The sequence below is a fragment of the Rana temporaria genome, chromosome 5, assembly GCF_905171775.1.
Source record: "Rana temporaria chromosome 5, aRanTem1.1, whole genome shotgun sequence".
Lineage (NCBI taxonomy): Eukaryota > Metazoa > Chordata > Amphibia > Anura > Ranidae > Rana > Rana temporaria.
This window is the reverse complement of record NC_053493.1, coordinates 252,444,480-252,453,859: the sequence shown is the minus strand read 5'-3', so window position 1 is coordinate 252,453,859 and position 9,380 is coordinate 252,444,480. Positions and strand designations below refer to the sequence as shown.

Sequence of the window (9,380 nt, the reverse complement as noted above, 5' to 3'; positions counted from 1 at the left end):
TATTCACATATATTGGAGGATCTACTACGTACACATTTCCTTATTTATTAATGGGCCTAGTGATGAGATTATTGTTTTAAAGTCTTTTTAAGTTTTTTAGTGTTTTAGCGCCATTACACCTAACATTATATTAACTCTTTATACAACTGTTCTATGAAATAGTTACATATGTTTGAATTTCTTATGTTAAAATTATATAGTGCCTGTACAGAAAATGACAGCTTGAATTAGGTATTTGATAAAAATAAGCTCAGAGTGAGAAATCTAACAATGATCTTTGTTTCTTTTCACGTAAGAGTCTTTAAGAAACAAAGATCTTGCTTGTTTCATATGGCATTACGTAACTTTAATCTTCTCTGATCTAGATCTGATCTTTAAAATCCACAGCGTACAAGAAAGTTTATTGAGCACTGTTAACTAACACTGGAGAACCAATTTATTCCAATCTAATTTTTGAATCAGAACAAAGCTCAGTGTCTTCAATGAAGTTAGCACAGCAAGAACGGCTCAGAGAAACTAGCCAGTAGGACTGTTATTGCTGGATCATCATGGCCACCATTTCTCTCCTTATGTATCACTGTTCAGTTTTTATATGGTACTTTTTCCTCGCCTATTTACTTTTTTCTGTTGGTACAAAAGATCCACCAGCTGGAGTTTTTCTGTATGGTGGACAGTGGAAATACTTGACAGTACTTAATGTGGTAAGGATTCACTTTCATTCAATTTCTTTTTTAATTGATATAATATTTTGCAATATAGAAGTTGTATTTTCATTGATACATGCTGTGTATGAACTGTAATGCCTCGCACACATGGTCGGACTTTCCGAGAAAAAAAAGTCCGACAGGCTTTTTTTCTCGGAAAGTCCGGCCGTGTGTAGCCTCCATCTGACTTTTTTTGTCGGAAGTCCGACGGACCTTAGATAGAGAACCTGTTCTCTATCTTTCCATCGGACTTCCGATGGACTCACGACGAACTTTTGCATGGTCAAAAGTCCGACCATGTGTACAAGGCATTACTGTGAAAAGACTTGTTTTTATTGGCTAATAATTTTTACCAGAAGAAATAAGTAGATAGTGGCAAAGGAGTGATTAGTGCAGCCTTTCTCAGGCAGAGTTCTGTAAACCCTAGGGTTCCTCCAGAGTTTGCAAGGGGTTCTTCGAGCAATAAGCAATTTCCACCTTTTAGATTAGTAACTGTTGGCAATAAGGATATTTTTAGCTATCTGTAAAGAGGGGATTCCACACAATGATCAAAAATATAAGAAGCAGCCCTTCAATTGACTATGACACCAATTTACCATGGACTACGGATAAAGTAATTACTAGCAGCCAGGGTTCCCTCAGATCAGAAAGTTATTTCAAGAGTTCCTCTGTGATAAAAAGGTTGAGACAGACTGGATTACTGTGTCTGCTTCTTATACTTTTACTGACCTTTTATGTCCATTTATTAAACACATACTGATTCTCTTTTTTAGAAGAATATACAGATCTAGACATCTACAAGTTATTAAAGGCTCAATCTACCCATGTTATTCTACCTATGGTATTAGTTTCTAGGTGGAGATAGGTGGGCATTGTCCGTCCCTGGCTTCTTATCTCTCCATTCCCCTAACAGCAAGATCTTATTCTGTTTCAGTCTAACCTTCTGTGTTTTAGCGCCTCCTATTGTGTTTTACATACATATAAACCCAACAAGGAAAGTAGGACCCCTAAATATTACTGAAGCAGACATACAGACCAAGGAATTCTTTATTGCTAATTGCATTCTTTAAAGGGGTTGTAAAGGTAAAACATTTTTCCCTAAATAGTTTCCTTTAACTTAGTGCAGTCTTTCTTCACTTACCTCATCCTTCGATTTTGAATTTAAATGTCCTTATTTCTTCTGAGAAATCCTCACTTCCTGTTCTTCTGTCTGTAACTAAACACAGTAATGCGACAATTTCTCCCTGGTGTGGAGAAAGCCTCTTGAGGGGGGAGGGGGCGAGCAGGAGTGTCAGGACACCCACTAACACACAGCTCCTTTCTCTATCTGCAAAGTAGATAGCGTCCTGACCCTCCTGCTCGCCACCTCCCCCCTCAAGAGGCTATCTCCACACCAGGGAGAAAGTGTCGCATTACTGTGTTTAGTTACAGACAGAAGAACAGGAAGTGAGGATTTCTCAGAAGAAATTAGGACATTTAAAAGCTAAATGAAAGGATGAGGTAAGTGAAGGAGGACTGTACTAAGGTAAAGGAAGCTATTTAGAGATTTTTTTTTTTACCTTTACAACCCCTTTAACTTGTGATCAATCCATTTTTTTACTGGTATCTGCACGTAAAATCCTGGGTGTACAGTGAACAACAGCCATGCACAGTGCTACACCCAGTAGCCACAAAAGAGATGCAATGCTTTTTGATAATGTATGTCTTTAGGACCTTTAGGTTAACTCTTCCCAAACAAAATCTGAATTAGAAAAGGCTTTAGATACAACATAAGGTAAACTATTAATAAGAAAAGCCCTGGGTGATTTGTACGATAAGGCAAATGCTGAAATATATGAATGGGAAACAATTTTGTTTTATTTATTAATTTTATAGCTCACAATTTCAACTAAAATGAGAAAACATTCAATTGGTAAGAGATCTACTGACAGATGTAAATATTCTTTTCACAATTTAAGGGGTATTAAAAATGCAATAAGAAAAATACAATGCAATAAACGAATACTAAAATAAAGCCTTTTAAATACAGCTGATGCAAACACTTTAAATTCATGTTTATTAGCTTCTTGCAATCCTCTGCATGTCAGAAATCAAACTGGCTATATAGGACATTCAGACTTTTTCTGAATATAAAGTAAAGTAGAGTGAACAATAAAATATATATTTTTTTTAAAGCGCCCCTGTCCCCGTGTGCTTGCATGCAGAAGCGAACGCACACGTAAGTCCCGCCCACATATGAAAACGGTGTTCAAGCCACACATGTGAGGTATTGCTGTGAATGTTAGAGCGAGAGCAATAATTTTGGCCCTAGACCTCCTCTGTAACTAAAAACATATAACCAGTAAAAATATTTAAAGCGTCGCCTATGGGGATTTTTAAGTAGCGAAGTTTGGCGCCATTCCACGAGCGTGTGCAATTTTGAAGGGTGACATGTTGGGTATCTATTTACTCTGCGTAACTTCATCTTTCATATTATGCAAAAACATTGGGCTAACTTTACTGATTTGTTTTTTTTTTAAGCACAAAACTTTTTTAAAAAAAAAAACACGTTAGAAAAATTGCTGCGCAAATACAGTGCGAGATAAAAAGTTGCAACAACTGCCATTGTATTCTCTAAGGTCTTTGCTAAAAAAACATATATAATGTTTTGGGGTTCCATGTAATTTTCTAGCAAATAAATTATGATTTTTAAATGTAGGAGAGAAATGTCAGAATTGGCCTTGGTGCTCCAGAACGCCTGAAGGTACTCCCTGCATGTTGGGCCTCTGTATGTGGCCACGCTGTGTAAACGTCTCACACATGTGGTATCGCCATACTCAGGAGGAATAGCAGAATGTGTTTTGGGGTGTAATTTGTGGTATGCATTTGCTGTGTGTGAGAAAAAACCTGCTAATATGAAAATGTTGTGAAAATAAATAAATAATTAAAAAAAATCTTGATTTTGCAAAGAATTGTGGGAAAAAATGACTACTTCAAAAAACTCACAATGCCTCTTTCTAAATATTTTGGAATGTCTTCTTTCCAAAAAGGGGTCATTTGGGGGGTATTTCTACTTTTCTGGCATGTTAGGGTCTCAAGAAATGAGATAGGCCGTCAGTAATTCAGGTGTGATCAATTTTCAGATATTGGCACCATAGCTTGTGGACTCTATAACTTTCACAAAGACCAAATAATATGCACCAATTTGTACTTATTTTTACCAAAGATATGTAGCAGTATAAATTTTGGCCAAAATTTATGAAGAAAAAATACTAATTTGCTAAATTTTATAACAGAAACAAAGAAAAATTCATTTTTTTTACAGAATTTTCAGTCTTTTTTCTCTTATGGCGCAAAAAATAAAAAACCCAACGGTGATTAATTACCACCAAAAGAAATCTCTATTTGTGTGAAAAGGACGAACATTTAATTTGGGTACAATATTGTATGACTAAGTAATTGTCGTTCAAATTGTGAGGGCACTGAAAGCTGAAAATTGGTCTGGTTATTATGGGGGTTTAAGTGCCCAGTGGTCAAGTGGTTAAAATACATTGGCTTGCATATACAAAGAAATGCACCCCATAAAAGGTGCCAATTTCCAAGCTGGCAATAACTGGTATTAACATGTGTATGCATATTAATGATATGGTAAAATTCAGGGGATCCACCAATTTTCATGATTAGGTATAAGCATAACAAAGATAGCATTTGCACAATCCATAGTCTTTCTATTCTATGTCATGGTAAAAATAAGGTGGACACATATTTGTGGGTAGATGTGTAACTTAGGGTACACAGTGTCTAATAGCTTGATGCGTTTCGCGGATTTTAACCGCTCTTTTGGAGCAGACGTATGAGATATCTGCAAGGGAGAATAAGTTGGTCTAAGTAAGTTAGCTGAGTCATGGTAGAGAAGAGAGGGTGGGTAAACCCCCCTGAAAAAGGCCGTCTGGGACCAGATAACTTACAGATGAGTGTGCACAAGATGACGCAATGTCAAGAGCCATGGGCCATCCGAGGACCTCAAGGATGGGAGCCGAAGGGGTGTGCCTAGTGGTGACACTCAAAATGGACAGGGGGCCCAGCGAGTCCAGGCTCCTCGAGCACTCCTAGTGTAAATAAGGACAGGGTGAATGTACTAAGTAAATGAATAGCGTGATGGGTGTTAGGGGACTATGTGAATGATTAATTATTAAAAAGAGCTAGTGGGGGGAGTGGATGTTGGGGTAGCCACACATATGTGGAGGTAAAAGACCTCGGTAAAGGGTCATCACCAACCATAAGTGAAAGTGGGGGGAAGGGGAAAAGGGAGAGAGAGAGGGGAGCAGTGTGAATTTGAGGGGGAGTGACAACTAAGTAGTGGTGAAGTAGTGAAGTGAGCAAATAGGAGTAGAGGTAGGAGACCATGGTACAGGGTCCTCACCAAAACATCTGGTAGGAGGGAAAGGGTAAAGGAGGTGGTCGAGGTGGTCGAGCTGTACCTGTGTAAAGGGCAGAGAGGAACCCATCTCAAATGGTGTGAAGCAGAGCTCAGGGAAACCCAGGCCACTAACAGGGCGACCACCCATATATATATATATATATGTGCCGAAACAGACGCGCCCCTGATGTCCTCGAATGGCCCATGGCTCTTGACATTGCGTCATCTTGTGTACACTCATCTGTAAGTTATCTGGTCCCAGACGGCCTTTTTCGGGTAGGGGGGGGGGAGTTTACCCACCATCTCTTCTCTACCGTCCGTGACATAGCTAACTTACTTAGACCAACTTACTCTCTCGCGCAGATATCTGATACGTCTGCTCCTGAAGAACGGTTGAAAGCCACGAAACGCATTGAGCTATTAGACACGGTGTACCCTAAGTTACACATCTACCCACAAATATGTGTCTACCTTATTTTTACCATGACAGGGAAAAGAAAGACTATGGATTGTTCAGATGCTATCTTTGTTATGTTTATACTAGGGTTGTCCCGATACCACTTTTTTAGGACTGAGTACGAGTACCGATACTTTTTTTCAAGTACTCGCCGATACTTTTTTTTAAATGTGTCCCCAAATGCAGCCATGTCCCCCCACAAATGCAGCCATGTCCCCCCATATATGCAGCCATGTCCCCCCCATATATGCAGCCATGTCCCCCCCATATCCAGCCATGTCCCCCCCATATCCAGCCATGTCCCCCCATATGCAGCCATGTCTCCCCCATATGCAGCCATGTCTCCCCCATATCCAGCCATGTCCCCCCCATATGCAGCCATGTCCCCGCCAAATGCAGCCATGTCCCCCCCATATGCTGCCATGTCCTCCACATATCCAGCCATGTCCCCCCATATGCAGCCATGTCCCCCCATATCCAGCCATGTCCCCCCATATGCAGCCATGTCCCCCCATATGCAGCCATGTCCCCCCCCATATGCAGCCATGTCCTCCCCATATCCAGCCATGTCCCCCCATATGCAGCCATGTCCCCCCATATCCAGCCATGTCCCACCATATGCAGCCATGTCCCCCCATATGCAGCCATGTCCCCCCCATATGCAGCCATGTCCTCCCCATATCCAGCCATGTCCCCCCATATGCAGCCATGTCCCCCCATATCCAGCCATGACCCCCCCATATCCAGCCATGTCCCCCCCATATGCAGCCATGTCCTCCCCATATCCAGCCATGTCCCCCCCCCAAAAAGCAGCCATGTCCCCCTTACCGTACATGCTGCCGCATCCCCGCTGCCGCGCCCCATCCCCGCTTGGTTAATACGCGCGGGGAACATTACAGCTAGTCTTTCGCGCCGCACTGCGTATAGACACTCCCCCTTGCTTGGGATTGGACAGTTCACCCGAGCAAGGGGGAGTGTCTATACGTGGCGCGGCGGGAAAGACTACAGCTATTCAAATGAATGCTGTAATGTTCCCCGCCCGTATTAACCAAGCGGGAATGCTCCGGCGACGGCGGCGGGGGAAGTATTCTATTTTGGTATCGGGGGTATTTGCGGGAGTACGAGTACTCCCGCAAATACTCGGAATCGGTTTATACCTAATCATGAATATTGGTGGATCCCCTGAATTTTACCATATCATTAATATGCATACACATGTTAATACCAGTTATTGCCAGCTTGGAAATTGGCACTTTTTATGGGGTGCATTTCTTTGTATATGCAATCCAATGTATTTTAAACATGTTTATTATGTGATATTATTAAATATTTCATATTCCACCACTGCATTCATTTTTGCCATCATGAGCTTCATTCAAAGTCCCACCCCTCTTTTTTGTTTGCAATCTTGCTGCCCCCTGCTTCGATTTTGCTTCCTTTGTCAGTACATACAGTATGTATCGCATCCCTGGATGCAGCCCCATTACTCTCCAAGCTTAGAATCTAAGTGGTGGTGCTTCAGCAAAATCTTTGTCCTAAGTGTTGGTTCGTTGACCAAAAGTCTGAAAAGGCCCTGACAGAATTAACCTTCCAGGGTGAACATCTTTCAGTGCTATTATAGATTACATCATCAAGAACCTTATCGGTGGCAGATGTACCTTCCTCCCACAGTCCAAGCAGGAGATGGAACCACTTCGTAACCCCAATCCTTCATTCTCTACACACAAGAGGCCTGGCCTACATACTCTATGTCCTGGATCCTCAGGCAAGGGCTCCAAGCCTTTCAGCGCCCCAAAGGATGGTTCCAAGTGCTACTTTTAGACAAGTTTTCCTCAGCAAGCAGGGTTGGTTTCCAGGGTGGGGTGTTGTCTTCACTGGTTCGCGGGTCTGTAGACATCCCTCATTTCCAACAACTGGGTCCATAAACTGATTGTGACCAGCTAAAAATTGAATTTCCTTCTTGTCCAACCGTCAACTTCCTCATCTTGCCTGTGGGCTTCGTACAGGGTGGTACAGGATTTGCTAATCTAGAGAGTGATTTCCCCATTCACAGAGCTGAAGCAGTTTTGGGGGTTTTACTTTAATCTGTTTACAGTACCAAAAACAGGTGGAGTTTGACTGATCCTGGACATCCAAGGCCCTGAATTGCTTTGTATGGGTACAACATTTTAGGATGGAATCTATCTGGGTTGTGGGATGCGTACCTGCACCTCCCCAACAATGCTTTTTGCGTTTTGCAGTCCGGTACATGCATTATTAGCTTGTGGCACTTTCCCTCAGCCTAGCCTCTTCTTCTTTTTTCCAAGGTGCTGACCCCACTGAGACAACAGGGGATCATCGTGACTGGCTACCTTGATGACCTTCTCCTGCGAGAAGAGACTCATTCTGCATCAATGGACAACGTGGAGAACACTATGTGCACTCTGCAGGAATTTGGATATATCCTGAATCTCAAAAAATCTGCCTTTACCTCGACTAGGAGGCTGGAGGGGTCTGATTCTCAACTCAGTGCAGGCCAATGTGTTCCTCCCAATGGACAAGCTCTATAAACTTCAGACTGCTCCTGACCCACAGAAAATCTTCCCTGCAGTCTTGCATGCAGGTCTTAGGTCTTATGGTGTCCACCTTTGAGGTGGTCATGTATAAACAGTTCCATAGGAGGGTTCTGCAGAGCGAAATCCGTGACAATTGGGACAAATCTCTCACTTTCTTGGACAGCCAGATTCATCTGGGTGTGTCGGCCAGGGCTGGTTTCCCTACCCCCAGTCCAGAAAGTCCATTTTCCCCCCTCCACTGGACAGTGGTCATAATGGTCACCAGTCAGTCTGGCGAAGGGTCCTGGGGTCAAGGTCAGATCAGTGTTGTTGGATGCCAGTGGAGGATCAGCTGACCATCAATGTCCTGCAGCTACAAGCAATCATGCTGTGTTTGTATCAGAGGACAGACCTTCTCCGAGGGCACCCAGTCAGGATCCAGTTGGACAATGCCACTGTGGTGGCCAATGTCAACCGCTAGGGCAACAGAGTGCAACATCAGTGCTGGGTACCTCACGCCTTCTTCGTTGGATTGAATTTTTTTGTGCCAGCTTTCTCTGATGTGCACATTCCAAGTGTCAGGAACTGGCAGGCGGACCACCTCAGTCGTCAGACTCAGGATTAGGGAGAGTGGTCCGTACGCTGAATGTGTTATGTCAGATCTGTCAGATCCCCTACATTGGGACACCCTGGATGTGGATCTCCTGGTGTCCTGCCTCAACAGGAAGTTGCTGAGGGTTGTGACAAGGGATCCCCTGACGTGTGCAACGGATGCACTGGTGGCGCCATAGGGTCAGTATTGTATCATTTATGCATTTCCTCCTCTCAAGCTCCTTCCTTGCATGCTGCACAGGATAGAGACTGAAGGATCTATCTGGTCACCCCAAACTGGTCTCAACAACCCTGGTATGCTTAGGGGTGTGGCTGGTTGCAGAAGCCCCCTGGCGGCTGCCTTTTTGGAAGACCTTCTGTCCCATGGGTCAATCTTCCACCTTGCTTTGACATCATTGGCTTTGGAAGCATGACTTCTAAAAGCCAAGTTCTGAGAGACCACTATTTCCTAATGGATTTGGCAGATTATTGTTTAGGCATATGCCATTAAAGGCTGGGCTCCCATGTTTACAGTCATGGCACACTCTCACACACTTTTGGGCATTTCAACATTAGAAATCTGTGTCTCAGGTTTGCAAGGCAGCTATCTGGTTGTGTGTGCAGACTTTTATCAAATTTTACAAAGTTGATGTGTTTGTTTGCCCAACCCTCGTTAGGGTTAAGGCACTGCTTTG

At 43.0% G+C, this 9,380-nt stretch overlaps 1 protein-coding gene across 1 annotated transcript in view; it reads left to right on the top strand.

Annotated features, from left to right (window-relative positions):
* Nucleotides 1-346: 346 nt before the first annotated feature.
* Nucleotides 347-9,380, top strand: part of LOC120940720 (androgen dependent TFPI regulating protein) — a 54,952-nt gene continuing 45,918 nt past the window's right edge. Inside the window, exon 1 of the mRNA XM_040353727.1 lies at nucleotides 347-701. Within this exon, the coding sequence (XP_040209661.1) occupies nucleotides 549-701 (153 nt within the window). The 5' untranslated portion in view covers nucleotides 347-548. The remainder of the gene's footprint in view (nucleotides 702-9,380) is intronic.